This window comes from Cucurbita pepo, chromosome LG09 (genome assembly GCF_002806865.2).
Source record: "Cucurbita pepo subsp. pepo cultivar mu-cu-16 chromosome LG09, ASM280686v2, whole genome shotgun sequence".
In the NCBI taxonomy this organism is placed as follows: Eukaryota; Viridiplantae; Streptophyta; class Magnoliopsida; order Cucurbitales; family Cucurbitaceae; genus Cucurbita; species Cucurbita pepo.
Genome location: NC_036646.1, coordinates 7,939,962 through 7,961,766, shown reverse-complemented (window position 1 = coordinate 7,961,766; position 21,805 = coordinate 7,939,962). Strand labels below are relative to the sequence as shown.

Sequence of the window (21,805 nt, the reverse complement as noted above, 5' to 3'; positions counted from 1 at the left end):
TACAAAACGAAATAAAATAGCACAAGTCAAGTCGAGAAAAAGAACGGAATGTGATGTTTAAATGTGAGCTATATTATGTGAAGTCTATGTCTAAGTAGGCTCCACGGATATTAAAAAATAATTTATAATTACAAAAATTAATGTGAATGAAAGGAAAATAGTACTTTTAGTTTTGATATCATATGGTATACCCAAGTGTATGAGTGTAAAGAGGTGGAAGTCAAAGAAATACACTTTGAATTTTCTTGNGGTTGTTGGAAGAAAAATAAAATGCATAAAATAACAGAGAAGGACGGAAAGTTTGATTGCTTTCAAAATCAGGTTGTGAAATCTTATAAACAAATTTTCTATTTAGCCCCTTCCTAAATTGCCGTCTAAAAATGGGTGGAGAGTGGCAACTGAATCGTGCCACTTCCTACCGTCTAAGAATTCGCTAATTACGTGTTTGTCAAATGGTCCAACACAAAATTAAATATAAACGTGTGAATCTAAATAAAGAAAAAGAAAGGTTTTATCTCAGTATAAGAACAGGTGGGTTTTGTAATTTAAGGATTATTTTCCTTAAATCCATGCGTTGAAATTTCGTGTTTTTTTTTTTTTTTTATAATTATTTTATAAAAAATTGAGTTTTGTTAAAGATATATATATTTTTTTTTTAAAATAATAATTAATTAATTTGATGATGTGTCAATACCATAAGCCTTTAACCCCCTAATATCAAGTTGTGAGATCAGCTGAAACATGCAAGTTGGAGGTGACTAGGAATAACCAGTCAACGCCGGTCAAATGGGAATACTAATTCCATTAAAGACAAAAAACAAAACAAAGATCGTGGAAAATTCTATGGAGTTTATGCAATACTACACATGATAAGCTTATCCATAATTTGAGTGAATCATCGTCTTCGGTTTAGAGGTCTAATGAGTTGGATTGGGTTAGGTTAGGTCTTCGGTTTAGAGGTCTAATGAGTTGGATTGGGTTAGATTAGGTCTTCGGTTTAGAGGTCTAATGAGTTGGATTGGGTTAGATTAGGTCTTCGGTTTAGAGGTCTAATGAGTTGGATTGGGTTAGATTAGGTCTTCGGTTTAGAGGTCTAATGAGTTGGATTGGGTTAGATTAGGTCTTCGGTTTAGAGGTCTAATGAGTTGGATTGGGTTAGATTAGGTCTTCGGTTTAGAGGTCTAATGAGTTGGATTGGGTTAGATTAGGTCTTCGGTTTAGAGGTCTAATGAGTTGGATTGGGTTAGATTAGGTCTTCGGTTTAGAGGTCTAATGAGTTGGATTGGGTTAGGTTAGGTCTTCGGTTTAGAGGTCTAATGAGTTGGATTGGGTTAGATTAGGTCTTCGGTTTAAAGGTCTAATGAGTTGGATTGGGTTAGGTTAGGTCTAAAATCTTATAGAACTTAAATATCGATACATCACCAACATTGGTTAGAATGGTACGGTAAGTTTGCAACCCTATTTTCGGAGTAGTTGAGTTGATTCAACAAAAAAGTTATTAACCCACAAACCGATTCAAATTAAATTAACAAACTCAACGTTCATTGTTTGAGTTAATTAATTAAAGTTGGTTAGATTACTAAGTCATATGAATATCTCTATTCAATATTGTACAAAACGAAATAAAATAGCACAAGTCAAGTCGAGAAAAAGAACGGAATGTGATGTTTAAATGTGAGCTATATTATGTGAAGTCTATGTCTAAGTAGGCTCCACGGATATTAAAAAATAATTTATAATTACAAAAATTAATGTGAATGAAAGGAAAATAGTACTTTTAGTTTTGATATCATATGGTATACCCAAGTGTATGAGTGTAAAGAGGTGGAAGTCAAAGAAATACACTTTGAATTTTCTTGGTTTACTTTGAAAATGCATTAAAAGCTTAGCATATAACATTGTAATTACTATCATTTGGTGATTACAAGTCTAAGTCTACTATGGTGTGAGTTTTGCTTTTTGAAGGTTGAAAATTTGTTCAATGGAGTGAGTAACGAGATATTTGAATTCTCAGGGTTTTTTTCATTTCTCGGACTGAAGATTGTAATTATTTGTGTTGAAATATGGTGATGCTCAACTCGTTCATTTAAGAGTTTTTGCTCGTTTGTTCTTATAGTGGTAGTCAACTCATAGACTTCAGTTTAGTTGTGATATTTTGTTCATAGATATATTAGTTAAGTTATGTGAGATGCTATAGTCGGAAAGGAGAACAAAACATTCCTTACAAGAGTGTAAAAAACTTCTTCATAGAAGAGGCGTTTTAAAACTTTGAGAGGAAACCCAGAAGAGAAAGTCCGAAAGGACAATATTTACTAACAGTAAACTTGGGTTTTTACAAATAGTATCAGAGCTAGGTTTTCGGGTGGTGTGCCAGCAAGGACACTGGTCCCAAAGGGAGTGGAATTGGCAAGATCCCACATCGATTGGAGAAAGGAACAGTGCCATCAAGGACGCTGGGCCTTGAAGGGGGGAGTGGATTGTGATATCTCACATTAATTGGAGAGAAGAACGAAACACTCTTTATAAGAGTATGGAAACATTTCCTTAACCACTCGAAAGGAAAAGCCTAAAGAAGACAATCGAAAGGAAAAACCTAAAGAAGACAATATCGGTTAGCGGTGGACTTGAGTCGTTACAGTAGTCATGTCACAAGAGAATGCAAAGTCGTTTCAACATTCCAAATTCTTACCCTAATTTTTTCAAATTTAAGCACAAAAATATCATATTTATGTGAGGGTTTCACACTCATTCATTCACACATCTATCAATCGGTTGCAATTTGCAAGAAGATTGTAATGTAAACGAATGGTCCACTGTGTCAGACCCTATGCTGCCTGCTTCCCAATTGTCCACTACTCCTCGTCCCTAAAACCCTATATATTATATACATTTATGACAGAGATTGCAGAATCTGAATTGATACCGCCATGGACCTGACATGAAGGAATCTAATCCATCTGATTAGGGTTTATAATCACATTAATTAGCAGACTAAAGTAAGCATTGTTGAAGGTAAACAGAGCATCCATTCATGCTGTTACATCAATTTTTGTTGATACTATAAGAAACTGGCGAAGTCTGCCACAACAAATGGGATATAGAAAAGGAACTTACAGAAGAAAAATACAGCACGTTCACTGTCGTTTCAGGGTCAATGTCCGAAGATGGCAGATGGGCAGATGNGCTCAACTCGTTCATTTAAGAGTTTTTGCTCGTTTGTTCTTATAGTGGTAGTCAACTCATAGACTTCAGTTTAGTTGTGATATTTTGTTCATAGATATATTAGTTAAGTTATGTGAGATGCTATAGTCGGAAAGGAGAACAAAACATTCCTTACAAGAGTGTAAAAAACTTCTTCATAGAAGAGGCGTTTTAAAACTTTGAGAGGAAACCCAGAAGAGAAAGTCCGAAAGGACAATATTTACTAACAGTAAACTTGGGTTTTTACAAATAGTATCAGAGCTAGGTTTTCGGGTGGTGTGCCAGCAAGGACACTGGTCCCAAAGGGAGTGGAATTGGCAAGATCCCACATCGATTGGAGAAAGGAACAGTGCCATCAAGGACGCTGGGCCTTGAAGGGGGGAGTGGATTGTGATATCTCACATTAATTGGAGAGAAGAACGAAACACTCTTTATAAGAGTATGGAAACATTTCCTTAACCACTCGAAAGGAAAAGCCTAAAGAAGACAATCGAAAGGAAAAACCTAAAGAAGACAATATCGGTTAGCGGTGGACTTGAGTCGTTACAGTAGTCATGTCACAAGAGAATGCAAAGTCGTTTCAACATTCCAAATTCTTACCCTAATTTTTTCAAATTTAAGCACAAAAATATCATATTTATGTGAGGGTTTCACACTCATTCATTCACACATCTATCAATCGGTTGCAATTTGCAAGAAGATTGTAATGTAAACGAATGGTCCACTGTGTCAGACCCTATGCTGCCTGCTTCCCAATTGTCCACTACTCCTCGTCCCTAAAACCCTATATATTATATACATTTATGACAGAGATTGCAGAATCTGAATTGATACCGCCATGGACCTGACATGAAGGAATCTAATCCATCTGATTAGGGTTTATAATCACATTAATTAGCAGACTAAAGTAAGCATTGTTGAAGGTAAACAGAGCATCCATTCATGCTGTTACATCAATTTTTGTTGATACTATAAGAAACTGGCGAAGTCTGCCACAACAAATGGGATATAGAAAAGGAACTTACAGAAGAAAAATACAGCACGTTCACTGTCGTTTCAGGGTCAATGTCCGAAGATGGCAGATGGGCAGATGCTTGATTACAACTCCTCATCTTCCCCTCTGTTCTATTCAATGTCTTCTCTTCCCCCATGTGCCTCTCTTTAATGGATTAGCTCTTTAAGAATCATTAAATTAGAGCTATGTTCGGAATCACAAATCTCGTATGATATTATCCATTTTGAGTACAAGCTCTCGTGACTTTGCTTTTGATATGGAGATGTATTTTTTACTTATAAACTCATGATCATTTGGACTCCCTCCTAGCGATCCTAACACTACACTCTAAGTTTTTTGAGTTTTTGAATGAACAAGTATTGTGAATCAAATCAGGTATGGATTCAATAAACAATCATGTAAGAAGAAGAAGAAGAAGAGATGGGTATTCACAAACAGGGAGATTAGATTCAAGTATGCCAGATTCCATTTAACAGACTACGAAATTTGTTTGTGGATAATTTCCTGATGAGCTTTTTGGCATCATAAACTTCAGATTCTGCAAGTTTTTCGATGTTTTTCATATACCCAGAATTCACAATCTTCCTTCTTCCACTACTACTTCCTGTTAATGAGTTTAATATTGAGAAGAGGAACCTTTTGTTACCTGAATTTACCTCCTCTGTGTCGAGCATTTGAAGAAGCGTCTCCACATTTCGATTGTCCTGAGCAAATCTCTTCCTGTTCTTGGGGATCATGACCATCGCTGATAGAGCCTCGGTTGCCATTTCCCGAACTTCAAACGACTTTGCACCAAGAAACTTGACGAATTCTGGCATGAAACCTCCATCCCCCATTGCTTTTTTGGCTTCCTCTGATGTATCGCATAGCTTTACTGCAACTTTCAGAGCTATTCCTTGAAGAGAAACATCCCCATTTCGTAAGAAATGAAGAAGGTTCTCCATGAATCCGTAGTTTATCAAGATATTTACATAATTAACTGATGAGAAACAGATGTTTTCAATTGCTTGCATCGCTGCCTCTAGGGTTTTGGATGAAGAACAAGATTTTGGATCCAAAACACGAACTAATCCACGAATTCCACCTTCTTTAACCAGCAATTTGTTTACTGATTCATCCCCGTAAGCTATGTTTTGGAGAAAAACGATGGAGTTTATCTGTACAGATTCCTCTCTAGATCGAGAGAGCCTGATGAACGTTGAAATTGCTCCTTCTTCGATCATAAATCTCTTAATTTCTTCAACACCAACAAGATTGTTTAAAACCCCACAGGCAGGACTGATCAATTCTGTTTTAGAATCAGAATTGGAGCAGATTTTTAACAGAGCTGTCACTCCGCCATGAGCAGACACAGACCAAGCATTTTCAGAATTCTCAGTGAATTTCAACAAACACCTTGCGGCTATTTTCTTCCCCACCGCACTCCCACATTCCATAACCCTAATCAATGCCGCAATTACCCCATTCCCGACTAGAACTGCTTTATAAGAATCAAATCCAGAAATTATATGAAGCACTTGCAACGCCGCTTCTTGAAGTTCCGTCTCCGGAGAACCAAGAAAATTAACTAGGAGATTCACTGTTTCGCCGATTTCGATTATCACTTTCACATACTTTTCGTCTTCAGTTACAGCGGCAAGAAGATTAACGAGAGCTTGCCTCTTCAGATCTGAACAACCAACCTTCATTCTCGTTACAATATCCCTCACATAGAACCGCATATCATCCTTACAAGCTCCGAGGCCAGGCCTAGAAACGACGATAGCGAAACCTTGCGACAAAATGCCTGCAGTATATATTTCCGAAAGCTTCTTCGCATGGCGGTCAAATTTCGCACAGATTACATCCAAATCACTCTGCATCAATAGCTTCCCACTGAAAGAGAGGTCAACACAGCGGCGAGCGAGATCGTCGCATTCCGTAACCGTTCCAATAATCTTCCGGATTAAGTCTGAGATTGCGGGAGTTTCGTCGGAATCACAGTTATCGGCCGCGATTAAGCCGGAGTTTAATTCTTCAAGCTTGTCACGGATTAATTTCCATTTGGAGGCAAATACTTTAACGGAATGAGAAAGAGATATCAAGGAAGAAATAAGTAAAATTACTTGCCGGAGACTGGGCTTGTCGAGTGCGACATCCGGTGAGTTCGTCGGGTCCGTTTCCGCAGGTCTGGGATTCCGTTCTTTTCTCATTTTAGTAGTCACTGGAAAGGGAGAACAATCATTTTCCGGCGAGATGGCGGTGCAGGCCCCGGCGAAGAATCAGTTCTGTGGAAGCAAAACGGAAACTCCGTGATACAGAGCTACTTATCAAGATTGCAGGTCTGTGGTTACTACAGGCTTTCCCATGTCTTCTTTTAACAGAAAAATAAATAACTATATTTTAATTCAAAGAATTAAAAATCCAATATCATATTAATTAAGGTCAAAATTGGAAAATACTCCAAATTTCTTCTTGTACCTTAGAATTTAAAGGAAGGATTTATTATTTTTTTTCTTAGTATATTATCTGTTTTGACCCGTATAGCCGTTAGTCTTACGATTTTAGAGCGTCTTTAATTTTAAAGCGCCTTGGCTGACGGTGGGACAGTGGTATGTAACAGGCCAAAGCGGACAATATTGCTAGTGAGCATTAGGGTGGGGTTGAGCTGTTACGAATGGTATCAGAGCTAGTCACTGAATGGTGTGAAACACTGGTTGGACCCTCTCTATGATAGACGCGTTTTAAAACCAAACTTAAAACCAAACCATGAAACGATGATACGTAAATGGACCAAAGTGGGTATCTGCAAAAGTTGGGTTTGGGCTATTACAAAATCAATAACTAAGAAAAACTTTAATTGAAGGTTTACCTATACCAGCGGGACATTGTACTCTATTTGGATCAATTCCTATATTAAGTGACCTCAAATTTTCTTGGGATGTATGTGAGTGAGGACAAAACATGTAGGAATGACTCATATTGGCCTGTGAGGATAGTCTCCTAACTAGGAGTAGTGACCATGTTGCAGGGGATGCACGGGATGTTAGGGTCATCAAATGTCATGTAGGAAGGACTCATATTGGCCTGTGAGGATAGTCTCCTAATTAGGAGTAGTGACCATGTTGCAGTGGATGCACGGGATGTCGGGGTCATCAAGTGCAGGACCAATTTTATGTTGGGTGACCTCAAATTTTCTTAGGGTGCATGTGAGTGAGGATAAAGTATGCTGGAATGACTCGTGTTGGTTTGTGGGAAGAGTCTTAGGAGTAGTGACCATGTCGTAGTGAATGCACGGGAATAAATTTCGAATCTTGGGCATGGGTCAGTACATATTTACTAAATATAAATTGATAGGATAAAGTAAAAATTGCTAAATTTCTAAACATATAGCTAACTTTAAAAAAAAATTAGCATCTTATACTTTTAAAAATATAGCTTTAACCTAATTAAAACGAAAATAATAAGGTTATGATAGAAAATAAAGTATTTAAAATTTAAAAGTTTATTCCACGACGCTATAGTTATTGAATTAAAGACAAATTGTTGATGTATAAAAATAATTTTAATTTTAATTTTTAACCTTTTTAAATAAAAATTCACTTATTTTATATTATTTTTATTTTTTTTTCTGTGTGTGATGATGAGAATGCTTTGTAAAAGCAACTTTTAAAAGTTCTTTTGTATAAGAAATAAATAAATAAATAAAATATACTCACATAACTATTTCTTAAATTTTTATTTTCTCTTAATTTGTTTTAATAATTATTGATTTTTATAACTTACTAAAAAAATGTAAAAACCTTAGAACAATCATTTTTACTTTTTCCAAACTATTTTACCACAATTTTAAAAGTAGTTAAAAAATATTATTTTATTATTATTATTATTGAGATACATCTATATTTCAATAATATTATTATTACTAGAATGTAATTCAAAAATTTGATTATTTAAAATGATATCGGTTGGAGTGGGAAACAAAACATTATTAAAAAAGTGTGGAAACATCTCCTTAATAGACGTGATTTAAAACCGTGAAGCTAACGACAATATATAAAAGGCCAAAAGGGACAATATTTACTAGTTTTGGGCTTGAGCTGTTACAAATGGTATCAGAGTCAGTAACCGGGTAACCGGGCGGTGTGTCAGCTAGAATGTTGGGATCCAAAGGGGTGGGATTAGTGTGAAATCTTACATCCCGTGGAGGAGGGAACAAAACATTTCTTATAAAAGTGTGGAATTCTCTGTCGTAGATGTGTTTTAAAACGGTAAGAATAATATATAATGAGCAAAAGCAGACAATATTTATTAGCTGTGGGCTTGAGCGGTTATAAATAGTATTAGAGTCTGTCACCGAGCAATGTGTCAGCGATGAGGTAGATTTATAAGGGTGTGATTATGACGTAACAAACCATTGATTATGACGTGTCCAAACTTTTTGAGACCTTTAACTACAAACTTTTTAAAATCTCATTTCCAATTAAATTCTCAAATAATTAGCTTTTCAAGTAGAAAGCAATCTAAGAGAAACGTACGGTTTTGATGGCCAAGCAAAAGACAAATATGTCACTTCCCATTTCCCAAATTATCCATAAAACCACAAAATCCCTCACCGACTAGCCTTGAGTGTATACCGATTGAGTTGGATTTGTCAGATGAACACAACTCTCCATAATAGTATAATATTGTCCACTGTGAGCATAAACTCTCGTGATTTTATTTTGGGCTTCTCCCAATAGGCCTCGTACCAATGGAGATAGTATTCCTAGATTATAGAAGCATGATCATTTCCTAAATTAGCCGATGTGTCACTAATCCAACAGGATTGAACTAGGTTGAAATTTGTTTTTGAAATTTTAGGTCGGTTGAGTTAGTGACAGAACAACCCAACCATCTATTTTGTTTTTGATCTGGTTGGATTGTCAAGTTATTTTTTTTTTTTAATTATTAAAAAAGAATTGTACTTATCTATAATAATGTTATATTCACAAGTCATACAGCATCACTAACATCAGTTACAAATATGAAATATTCTTAATCTTCGTAATCATCTTAAAATTAAAGTAGAGTTGGATTGTGTTGTAATCATATTTTTAGGTTGGTCGAATTGACCTAACAAAAAAAAATGTCGAACTCACAAACCGACTCGAAATTTCGATTTTCCAAAAATTCAACCCAACTCAATAGTTATGGTGTGAGTTGAGTAGTCCCAATCCGTCGGATTCTCGAGTTATATAAACATCTAAAAATAAACGATTACTAAGATTAACCGACGACATGCAACTTTTCAACTATCAAGAAACAACTAAAATCGTAGAGCTTTCAACTAGGACTTGAAAATGTGTTGAGTCATATGACAAACTTGAGGTTGTCCCGACCATCACCATGTGAAGAAGAAGAAGAACTCGTTCGGTGTCGATTTAGATGTCTCGAGAGCTAACGACAACATTGTCTCGTTCCAATTATGAAAAAAATTTAAAAAAGCAAAAGAGTTAGTATGGGGATCGTAGGACAACATGTTGGTGGGACTAATGAAACGTATTTGTTGTAATATAGCATTGATTTTCTCTCATTTGTGGCCCTTTGCAACATCTGCACATGCCTTCCTAACCCTAATAGCGACCCATATATTCACTCCAAACATGTTCATTCATATTAAAGTTTTAATTTTTCAACACCCAAAAACCAAAACTCAAACCCCATTTATTAATTTGTTTGATAAAGCAAAAGGAAAAGGAAATGGGGTTTGTTGGTTTGTTTGGCAACCAATGTTTGATGGGGGAGTGCAATAATGTGAAGTGAAGTGCATGTGTTAGGCAATTCGTTGAGTGAGGTGAAAGATTTGTGTTGTCTTTCACTTGCATAGGGCAACATTTAACGAACCCATATGCACGTATGGATACTCGTTTCATGTACTTAGTATACGTTAAAAAGGATGTGAAATCACCAATATGAACATAACTCAGTTGATAAGATAATACTAATGTCATCTAAATATAGAACTATCGTATGAACAAAGTGTAACAGTCTAAGCTCACTATTAGTAGATATTGTCTTCTTTAGGTTTTCCCTTTCGAGCTTCCCCTTAAGGTTTTTAAAACGCGTTTGCTAGAGAGAGGTCTCCACACCCTTGTAAAGAATGCTTTGTTCTCCTCTCCAATTGATGTGAGATCTTTGTTCTCCTCTCCAACTGATGTGAGATCTCACAATCCACCCCTTCGATGCCAAGCGTCCTCGATCTCACATATTTGTGAGATCCCACATCGGTTGGAGAGAGAAACAGAGCATTCTTTACAAGGGTGTGGAAACCTCTCTCTAGCAGATGCGTTTTAAAAACCTTAAGGGGAAGCTCGAAAGGGAAAACCCAAAGAAGGACAATATCTACTAGTAGTGAGCTTAGGCTGTTACACTTTGTTCATACGATAGTTCTGTATTTAGATCGCATTAGTATTATCTTATCAATTGAGTTATGTTTATATTGACGATTTCCTTTTGCTTCGTTCGTCTCACAATTATTGTGAGATCGAGGACGCTTGGCACTTAGGGGTGGATTTTCAGATCTCACATCAGTGGAGAGGAGAACAAAACATTCTTTATAAGGGTGTGAAAATCTTTCCCTATCAGACGCGTTTTAAAAACTTTAAGAGGAAGCCCGAAAGGGAAAACTCAAAGAGAACAATATCTACTAGCGGTGAACTTAGACGATTACAAATGTTAGCTAGCGGAGGACTTGGGCTGTTACGGAAAGAGAATATAATACTCTCGTAACCCTAGAAATTATTTCGAGTATAGTCAATTTCGTAAGAAAAAGACACCGTCATGGGAGAGAGTGTTAGGTACGAAAAGGGTAGAAAGAGTGATGGGGATGGAACAACCTTTGAGTAGAAAAGAAGTGAAATTGTTATAAAAATGGGACAAGAGAGAGTTAGAGAACATATGTAAATGTATGGAGTGTGGCTTAGCTTTGAAGATAAAAAACTTTCTTTTCTTTTCACACTTCCTTGCCAGCCCACCCATTATGTCAAAAATGTACATCCAAATTCATTGCTTCAAATTCGTCTCTAATATCAACTTTTTATACTAACACGCGTAACGTATATATAACACAATCAACTGAGTTGAAACACACGAACGCGTTATCAGTCGAATACAAAACATTAACATATTCTTCGATATAGAAATGATAGCTACGAGTCATTGGGTTTGACTAAACCATACAGATAAATGAAACGAGTAAAATATATAATCTCGACCAAATAATTACAAAAATTGAAACAAAAGTTTTAAATGATAAAGTTGAGGGAGAGGTATTTGCGGTTTTCCCTTTAATATCTTCACAACCACGTGGATTCTATGGGTACGTGGCCCAAAATAGGACGGTGATGTAGTGGGCCCCCATGACACACTGGTGTGGCCCATTAATTTCTCATGCAGGCCCAATAAAAGCTTAACTATATATAATCGAGTAGTATATTCGTAATTATTTTCACACGTCAGAAATAATCAACAAGTCGTTGTAGTATAGTGGTAAGTATTCCCGCCTGTCACGCGGGTGACCCGGGTTCGATCCCCGGCAACGGCGGTTTTTTATTTATTTTTATTGTTCTTTGTAATATTTCGTTTCTATGTGTTCCTTCTTAATTTGTTAGGCTGGAAAGTGAGGATGTTCAAAAAATACTCTTTTAAACGCTTTTATTCTTTATTTAATTTACTAAGTTACCTAATTAACCATTAATTATAAATAGTAATTTTATACCAAAATGATTTTCATACAAATATTTCAATATTTTATTCCGTACGATCCAAAAATATTTTCAATGACTAAAAATATGTTCGATGGTGAGGATTTGGAAATCAGAGTCTACATTCGATGATTCTAACTTTCCTCTGTATCTCCTACGACATAGTGACGTTACCTACTTTTAGCTTATTGTGAGAGAAGACTATTCCCACGGACTAATATAAATCCTTTCCACATAATTTGTTCTTACTCACATGTATCACAAGAAAATTCACGGACTAATTATGAAAAATTAGGAATTCATTTTTTTTTTTTTTTTAGTAGAAAGGGTCGTCATTCCTTTTAATTTCCCATGCAATAAAGTCAACCATTTAAGCACGACATCTCGAACATCCATCCATCCATCCATTCGGGTTCTATCGAGGCATTGGCCCTCTCGTACCCATGCCATGTCATTTACAAATACTGTAGCAGATAGCGGGTGTATATAGCAACCTCCAACACGCGGGCTGGGGCAGAATACCGGCCCACCCGCCCAATACGATCCTTGAAAAACCCATTTCAAAGGAAGTTTTTCAGGACACTCGTCTTGGTACACTCGCCCACACTGTAACACGCGTATGTGCCACAGAATAGCTCACTTATAATGCTCTATAAATAACATCACTATTACAGATGAGTCACCCAAATACATATCATATATCATAATACTTAATTGTCACGCTTAAATCTTCTCGACCATAACATCCAATTTAACAATATTACCATAAAAATTTTAGCTTGATCGACCACATGGACACGATGACCATATCAACATCTATTTGTATATGATATCACCACATTGTGTTGATATCGTGAAGAATTGATTGGACAAAAATATGAAGGCAATAATGAGTAAATTGAGGGAAAGAAACGACCAAGTCAAGAGCCATGATGAACAATGGCGCCAAGTGGTTGATATTCCCTCCAATCCTTTCAAACGCTCATCCCTATTGAAATCTCTAATTACACCAATTCCATTCACAAATCTTCTCTAATTTCTCTATACCCATCTTGGGGTGTTGGAACTTCACTTTCTTTTGTTCTTTTTTTTTTTCTGGGTTGTTCCTTCACCCCCAAACCCACCCTTTTCTCTTCCTCATTGGACGAAGCCAATCACCCCACAACTTCGTCTAGGGAAAGAAAAGGACACCCATAATCCCCCTTGAAAACCCATTTCGGACAACATTTGATTGACAAAAAACCAAACAAAAACCATCCAAAATGAATGATTTATTCTCCAATTCCTTCAAAAAATACACTGATCTGAAGGAACAGGCGTTTCTGGACAGCATGGAGCCTGGGAATGAGAGTGTGAATTTGGACAAATTCTTTGAGGAGGTTGAGAATGTTAAGGATGATATGAAACAGGTTGAGAGTTTGTACAAGAAATTGCAGCAGGACAATGAGGAGTGTAAGATTGTGCATAATGCTAAGACCATGAAGGAGCTGAGGTCCAGAATGGAGGGCGATGTGGGTCTGGTTTTAAAGCGTGTTAAAATGATCAAAGGGAAGCTTGAGGCTCTTGAGCGTTCTAATGCTGCTCATCGGAACCTCCCTGGCTGTGGCCCTGGCTCCTCTGCTGATCGTACCAGAACCTCTGTTGTTAGCGGTTTGGGAAAGAAGCTTAAGGATGTTATGGATGATTTTCAAGGGCTTAGAGCTCGAATGAACGCCGAGTACAAAGAAACCGTCGAGCGCAGGTAATTACCTACCACTTTTACAATGATATGATATTGTCCATTTTGAATATAAGCTCCCGTAGTTTTTACTTATATGGAAATGTATTCCTTGTAATCAATCCATGATCAGCCCCACCATAAAGTCTCCTATGAAGCTTATGGAACCCTCGAACAGTTTGCCTTTAATCGACCTATGAAGCCCTTGAACAGCCCCCCTTAATCGAGGCTCGACTCCTTTTCTCTAGAGCCCTCGAATAAAGTACATCATTTGTTCGACACTTGAGTCACTTTTGCCTACACCTTTGAGGCTCACAACTTCTTTGTTCGACATTTGAGAATTCTATTGACATGACTAAGTTATTCTTTGTTCGACATTTGAGAATTCTATTGACATGACTAAATTAAGGGTATGACTCTGATATCTAATTCTATTGATATGACTAAGTTAAGAGTATGACTCTGATATCTAATTCTATTGACATGACTAAGTTAAGGGTATGACTCTGATATCATGTTAGAAGTCATGAACCTCCATAATGGTGATATTGTTCATTTTGAGCATAAGTTCTCGTGGCTTTACTTTTAGTTTCATTAAAAGGTTTCGTACCAATGAAAATGTATTCCTTACTCTTATAAATACAAGAGCAATCTCTTAATTAGCCAACGTAAGTACACCATAAAACCTCCCCTGAGCCTATAGAGCCCTCGAACAACCTCTCCTTGATCGAGGCTCGACTTCTTTTCTCTAGAGCCCTGGAACAAAACAAAATACACTCTTTGTTCAACACTTAATCACTTTTGATTACACCTCTGAGTCTCACAACTTTTTAATTGGCTGAGTTAAGGGCATGACTTTGATACCATGTAAGAAATCATAAAGCTCCACGATGGTATGACCCATAATGGGTCGAGACGACGATGTACATGAAAAAATGAAGTGGTTTGTTTGTTTGTTTGTTGGAAACAGGTACTTCACAGTGACAGGGCAGAAGGCAGACGAAGAGACAATAGAGAATTTGATATCAAGTGGGGAAAGCGAGAGCTTCCTTCAGAAAGCAATTCAAGAACAGGGTAGAGGTCAAATAATGGATACCATTTCAGAGATTCAAGAACGACACGACGCAGTGAAGGAGATCGAGAAGAATCTGCTTGAGCTGCATCAGATATTCTTGGACATGGCAGCACTGGTGGAGGCCCAAGGACACCAGCTGAATGACATCGAAAGCCATGTGGCTCATGCCAACTCCTTTGTTAGAAGAGGAACAGAGCAACTCCAAGAAGCTCGGGAGTATCAGAAAAGCTCAAGGAAATGGACTTGCTATGCCGTCATATTGGGTATCGTTCTACTCATCATTCTTCTGCTACCAATATTGAATGTCATTTTGCCTCATTTGTTGTAGAAACATTTGTTTGGTTGGTTGCTTGGTCGGTCGGTCGGTCGGTCGGTCGGTCGTTTGGTTGGTGTGAGTGAAAGAGGCGTTTTCTAAGGATGGTTTGGTTGGGGGGTTTGGTACATAGCTGTAAATGTGTTCATATAGAAATTTTCTTGCAATTGGATCCTCAGCTTTGGATTTGGATGTCTTCTTAGTTGCTGGAAACATGAATGTACAGCCAAACATCAAATACAACAATTTCATCTCTATTTATTTTCATTCATTTTGTATCCATTCAATTCATTATAAAAATAAAGAAATTTCGTATTTCCTCCACCAACCAATCAAAATTTACCCCGATTACGACAACATTCCTTTAAAGGTTTCTATACCGTTGCAAAAAATGTTTCGTTTTTCTTCCCAACTGATGTGAGATCTTACAATCCACCCCCTTCGAGGTCTACACCGCCTCGTGTCCACCCCCTTTGGGGCTCAACCTTCTCGATGACACATCACCCCGTGTCTGGCTCTGATATCATTTTTAACGGTCCAAGCTCACTACTAGTAGATATTGTCCTCTTTGAGTTTTCCCTTTCGAGCTTCTCCTCAAGGTTTTTAAAACGTGTCTGCTATGGAGGGGTTTTCACCCCCCTTATAAAGAATGTTTCGTTCTCCTCCCTAACTGATGTGGGATCTCCGCCTCGTGTCCATCCCCTTTGGGGCTTAGCCTCCTCGCTGACACATCGTCCGGTGTTTGGCTTTGATATCATTGGTAACGGTCCAAACTCACTACTAGCATATATTGTCCTCTTTGAGTTTTCCCTTTCGAACTTCTCCTCAAGGTTTTTAAAACGTGTCTACTATAGAGAGGTTTTCACACCCTTATAAAGCATGTTTCGTTCTACTCTCCAACCGATGTGGGATCGTGCAACTAATAAAAACAATGAACTTCAACAATAGCGTAATGTCCCTTATTTGTATACCCCTATGATCTTCTCCTTAATTAGTCAATATGAAACTCCAACTTATGATACTAAGAAAGTTGCCCTTTTATGGGACGTGGATCATATCATATTAGAAAGTAAGAGGGGATTTAACTTGAATAGATTGGTTGGGTTTAACCCAATTTAGTTTTAGAGTACCTTATAAGCCAACTCAACCGATAAAGTTTTCATTTATTTGAATCAAACTCAATCTAAATAAGTTCATAATCCAACTCGAACCGTCAAATTAAACTGAATTGATCCTTTTTTTTTTTTTTTGTCATTTAATATTTTTAACGTGACATATATTGTTCACTTTAGCTCGTTACATATCAACCCCACAATTTTAAAACTTGTTTACTAAGGACAAGTTTCCATACCCTTATAATGTCTGTTACGTACTAGCTTCACGGTTTTAAGACATGTCTATTATAGAGAGATTTCCACATCCTTATAAGGAATATTTTCGCACATCGTTCGGTGTCGGCTTCTAATACCATTTATAACACCCCGAGTCCACCATTGAAAAATATTGTCCACTTTGGCCCGCCAGTCTTACAGTTTTAATACGCGTTTATTAAGTAGAGGTTTTCACACCTCTATACAAAAATGTTTTATTTCATGTATCCCGACTCATAAATTAAATGCTATGTGCCCATTTCTAGGCAATAACCCTAGCTTGTTATTTTCAACTCTTGTCATTTAGTGGAAAATAATATAATAATCACCTTTAATTCTTTTTCCTTCCTTCATTTAATTTTATGTATTTAAGTAATATTTAAACTTTAATCAATGGAAAAAAAAATGTTACTTTCATTCATGTCATTTTTTTTCACTTTATTTCATCATCTTCTCTTTTTAAATTAAAATATTATGAATTGAAAATATAATTAGTTTGATTAATTTCATTATTAATCAACACTAAACCAATTAGCTTAGGGTGGAAAATTCATATATATATATAGTCTAATGTGTCTTAATCAATGACGTTTAAGTTAATCCAAAGATAATGTTAAAGTCAAAAATTGAGGCCAACTTCGAGCTTACACGGTAATGACATCAGCATTGAACCAATATTTTTACAGGTATAAATTTGTGAGATCCCATATCGGCAGGAGAGAAGAACGAAACATTTTTTTATAAGAGTGTGAAAACCTCTCCCTAGCAGATGCATTTTAAAACCGTAAGGCTGATGACGATATATAACAGGCCAAATCGACAAATATCGACGAGTGATGGACTTGGGCTGTTACTAAATTTCTACTATAATCTAATTAACTCAATCCAAAAAAGAGAGGTTTGAGTTAGATTATGTCACGTTGAGTTGTGAACTCTTTTTCGAGTTAGTCTGATTTACCAAAATTGATACAATTTTTGAGATAAATATTGTTTATTTCCGTGAAAACAAAACCGTGAGTGTATGCATAAGCACACATCATCATGAACATATTGATATCCAAAACAAAAGATAATATTAACAAACGGGACCTAACTCGATCTTTTATTATTGAGAAGTGATGTCGTTCCTAAAAATGTAAAGGGAAGCACCAAAGATAAGTTTGCCATCTTTTTCAATCCATTATTGGTGAGCTTCTCATATCGCATTCATTCCACGAACTTCAAGTAGTGTGAAAAATATCTCTTTAACAACAATATGTAACGGGTTAAAGTTGACAATATCTGCTAGCAATGGGTTTTGACTGTTACAAATGGTATCAGAGCCACACACGGAGCGGTGTGTCAGTGAGGACGTTGAACTCCACAAAGGTAGATTGTGAGATCCAACATTAGTTGAAGAAGGGGAATGAAGCATTTTTTATAAGGGTGTGAAAATCTCTCTCTGATATACTCATTTTAAAACTGTGAAATTGACGACGATACGTAGCGAGTCAAAGTAGATAATATTTACTAGCGGTGAAATTAGACCGTTATGAATAGTCTTGACTTTTAGAAATAAAGAATAAATAACGTGAGTATGTTACAGTACACGAAATTATTAGGTGTCAAATCTATATTCCAAATTTTAATCGAGACATTGTTTTTGTCTATTTTATATTTTTCAGTCTCCCACTTGTTTAATAAAATGACGTCATTATGAGGTCATAATGACTCTTTTTTATTATTTTGTTTGACATATGTAAATGGAAAAAAAAAAAAAAAAAAAAAAAAAAAAAAAAAAAAAAAAAAAAAAAAAAAAATCTTAAATTTTCTCTCAGAAATTGTGCCTTTTCCATTTACAAAGTTACCAATAGAATGAAAATATTCAAGAATTTTAACCATCAATAGTAAATTAATAGACCATTTTAGTTTTTACCCTTTCAAATATTTGTTTGTGAGTAACATTGAAGCTAATCTAATGCCAAACATCTCGCTTACATATTGATAACCTCAGCTTTAGAATTTATTCGAACTAGAAAAATTGCAACACTTCAATAAAGTAATTGAAAAATTCACGGTGAAAACTGATACACGTTGAGAACTTTAGTCTGAGATTCTACATCGGTTAGAGATGGGCACAAAATATTTCTTATAAGGGTAAGAAAACATTTCCCTAGTAGATGCATTTTAATACTGAGGGCTAACTTTGATGCATAACAGGCCAAAACGGACAATATCTACTAGTGATGGACTTGGGTAATTACAAATAGTATTAAATCCAAATACCGAGTATAGTGCTAGTGAAGACGCTCGACCCTAAAAAAAGTGGATCGTAAACACATTGCTATCCAAAGGAGCCTAAATCTATCAACGTTGAGAAGTGATGTTCGTCTTATGTAATCGTAACATAAGCAAAAGCATGAGCATTTTATTGGATTTTGAAAGTGACCCCAAAACCAATCAAGAAGCAATGGAATCTTGTAATGTAAAGATTAGGAAGAGTTTTAAACTTTTAACGAAACAAAGACATGTATTATGCCGAGATGTTAGTCACAAACATGTTTTAGAAGTTTTATTATCGCAGGTGTTCATCAACGATGAAAGTAGCTGAACTTACTCGAGTTTTGAAGAAAGGGTAACCGACTAACCATCTAAAGTGCAAAATAGACTTAGAATCCCTAAATTGATTTGTACTAGGTATCGGGTACCTGAAAATTTGATTAAATGACCTATTCAAGACTTTGTCTACAAAGACTCGTTAAAGTAGGAGTTTAAACTTGAAAGGTACCTACACTTATTACATGATAAATACGTCATTTTCAAGTTAATTTTCAATAATTATATCTAATTAATTATTGGTTGTTTATACTCAATTCTAATTGAACGAGAGTAGAGAGAGATTTCTCAGATATTCTACATTTTTGTCCTTGCCCAATTCCTAGCCTCTGTTCGGAAATTATATATACACTCGCTCCTCTTCCAGCTACGTTCAAGCCCTCCTTCCTTTTCGAGCTTCCCTTTGTTTGAATTCCTCTTCCCCTTCCACTGATTATGCCCTTACATACTGCAAATTTGGGCATTAATGTCCGACATGGCTTCCATTTGAGCAGAATGAACAGCACTAACATACCCAACTATGCAGACCTCCATAATTCTTCTTCCCCCAAGCTCCCATCTCGCATTTCTTGTACAACATCTAAACAGCTCGGTCCTTTGATTTCTGGGTCGGAATCACTTTCTCAAGAACTTCAAATCGCTGTTGGGGCTGTTCAGATGGCTTGCTTTCTTTGTCAGCGAGTTCAGAGCAACTTGCTTAAGAACAACAACGCCCATATTCAAGCCAAGGATGACCATTCCCCTGTTACTGTCGCTGGTAATTCGTTTGGGTTTTCTTCTTTTCGCACAACGGTTAGATTGTTGAGAGAGAGTGACACGTTGGTATGAGGCTTTTTGAGAAAACTAAAAGTAAAGTCACGAGAGTTTATGCTCAAAGTGGACAATATTATATCATTATAGAGAGTCGTAATTCCTAACATAGTACTAGAGTCATGCCCTTAACTTAGTCATGTCAATAGAATCCTCAAATGTCGAACAAAGAAGTTGTGAGCCTCGAAGTGTAGTAAAAAGTGACTTAAATGTCGAACAAAGGGTGTACTTTGTTTAAAGACTCCAGAGAAGAAGTCAAGCCTCGATTAAGGGGAGGCTGTTCGAGGAGCTCCATAGGTCTCAGGAGAGGCTCTATAGTGTACTTTGTTCAAGAGGAGGATTGTTGAGTATCGTTCACATAGGCTAATTAAGGGAATGGTTTATAATCAAGGAATACTATCTCCATTGGTATGAGGTCTTTTGGGGAAGCCCAAAGCAAAGCCACGAGAGCTTATGCTCAAAGTGGACAATTATCGGTTTGTTAGTTCATTTGAGACATGATTTTCGGTTTCTTGCTTTCAGATTGGAGCGTTCAGGCAATTATCAGCTGGGTTCTATCCAAATCTTTTGGGGGTAAAAACGTGTCAATTATTGCTGAAGAAGATGTCCAGACTCTTTCCAAGCCTGATGCAGGCCAACTCTTGGAATGTGTAGTGGAAACCGTGAATGAGTGTCTTTCTGAAGCCCATCGCTTTGGATTGGAACGTCCAGAAAGAACCCTCTCTACTTCTGAGGTTCTTGAAGCCATCGCCCAATGCAGCCACTCATCTGATGGATCAACTGCAAGATTTTGGACCCTTGACCCTGTGGATGGCACGTTGGGTTTCATACGAGGCGACCAATATGCTGTAGCTCTTGCCTTGATAGAAGATGGGGAAGTGGTGCTGGGCGTTCTGGGCTGTCCAAATTACCCAATGAGAAAGGAATGGCTATGCTACCATCCTCGTTACCATCGGATCATATCGAAGCTATCAGCTGCAACATCGGAGTGTTGGGACAAAGGCTGCGTGGTTTATGCTCAAAAGGGTAGCGGTGTAGCGTGGATGCAACCATTAGTTCGTGCAAATAAGAGCTTAGTATGGCCAAACTATGCTATACCAATTCGAGTGTCTTCCGTTGACGATCCAGCTATAGCGACGTTTTGCGAGCCAGTTGAGAAAGCGAATTCGAGCCATTCTTTCACAGCAGGACTTGCTCATAGTGTCGGACTTAGGTACAAAGCTTCTCTTGTATTCTATTTGTTAGGAACTACGAATCTCCACAATAGTATGATATTGTTTACTTTTTGAGTATAAGCTTTCGTAGCTTTGTTTTGGGTTTCTCCAAAAGGCCTCGTACCAATGGATATGTATTCTTTACTTATAAACTCATCTTTTGAATGCCATATGATTATGTTTACATGTTTGGCTGTAGAAACCAACCATTGAGAGTGTACAGCATGGCGAAGTATGCAGCCATAGCTCGTGGTGATGCTGAAATCTTCATGAAGTTTGCCAAGGCTGGTTACAAGGAGAAGATATGGGATCATGCAGCTGGTGTGGTTATCATACAAGAAGCTGGTGGTGTTGTCACGGATGCAAGAGGTCGTCCGCTCAACTTCTCGAATTGTATGTATTTGGAAGGTCTCGACCGAGGAGTCATTGCTTGCTCTGGAGCTAACCTGCATGATAAGATAATTAGAGCTGTTGACGCTAGCTGGAATTCGTCTTGTCTATGATGTCATGGCCATTATATGATATCATGGCCTCCATCTTTGGACACTTTTCAATAAATCTCTGCTAGGACTTCCATGGAAGCTACGGTATAGGCTTGTACTTGTAAAAACGTGCTCATGTCGTATGAATGAAGCTTCTTCATCTTTTAAACTTTTTCTAAGGAAAATTTGCAAAGGGGTCCTAAACTCGAGTTATTATTATACCAAATGCACAAACCCACTACTAAAAGATATTTTCTTAAAACGTGTCTATTAAGGAGAGGTTTCCNGC

At 36.9% G+C, this 21,805-nt stretch overlaps 3 protein-coding genes and 1 non-coding gene across 5 annotated transcripts; 3 read left to right on the top strand and 1 right to left on the bottom strand.

Annotated features, from left to right (window-relative positions):
• Positions 1–4,054: 4,054 nt before the first annotated feature.
• On the bottom strand, positions 4,055–6,556 carry LOC111802469 (armadillo repeat-containing protein 4-like). 2 transcript variants are annotated; one of them, XM_023686852.1, is made up of 2 exons: positions 4,863–6,556; positions 4,055–4,376 (listed from the first exon to the last, which is right to left on the bottom strand). In XM_023686852.1, the coding sequence occupies exons 1-2, from the start codon at positions 6,406–6,408 to the stop codon at positions 4,363–4,365; spliced, it is 1,560 nt and encodes a 519-aa protein (XP_023542620.1). In that variant the 5' UTR covers positions 6,409–6,556; the 3' UTR covers positions 4,055–4,362. The 2 variants fall into 2 exon arrangements, with proteins under 2 accessions (XP_023542620.1, XP_023542619.1); XM_023686851.1 differs by having other exon boundaries at positions 4,056–6,556.
• Positions 6,557–11,708: 5,152 nt separating this feature from the next.
• Positions 11,709–11,780, top strand: TRNAD-GUC. The gene has a single exon. It is a non-coding gene; the product is annotated as a tRNA-Asp (tRNA).
• A 1,347-nt stretch (positions 11,781–13,127) lies between these two features.
• Positions 13,128–15,273, top strand: LOC111802548 (syntaxin-124). Its single transcript, XM_023686956.1, has 2 exons — positions 13,128–13,681; positions 14,628–15,273. Exons 1-2 carry the CDS (start codon positions 13,203–13,205, stop codon positions 15,058–15,060), a joined length of 912 nt encoding a protein of 303 aa, XP_023542724.1. The 5' UTR covers positions 13,128–13,202; the 3' UTR covers positions 15,061–15,273.
• Positions 15,274–19,358: 4,085 nt separating this feature from the next.
• On the top strand, positions 19,359–21,688 carry LOC111802509 (PAP-specific phosphatase HAL2-like). Its single transcript, XM_023686905.1, has 3 exons — positions 19,359–19,767; positions 20,343–21,033; positions 21,234–21,688. Exons 1-3 carry the CDS (start codon positions 19,446–19,448, stop codon positions 21,535–21,537), a joined length of 1,317 nt encoding a protein of 438 aa, XP_023542673.1. The 5' UTR covers positions 19,359–19,445; the 3' UTR covers positions 21,538–21,688.
• Positions 21,689–21,805: the final 117 nt, after the last annotated feature.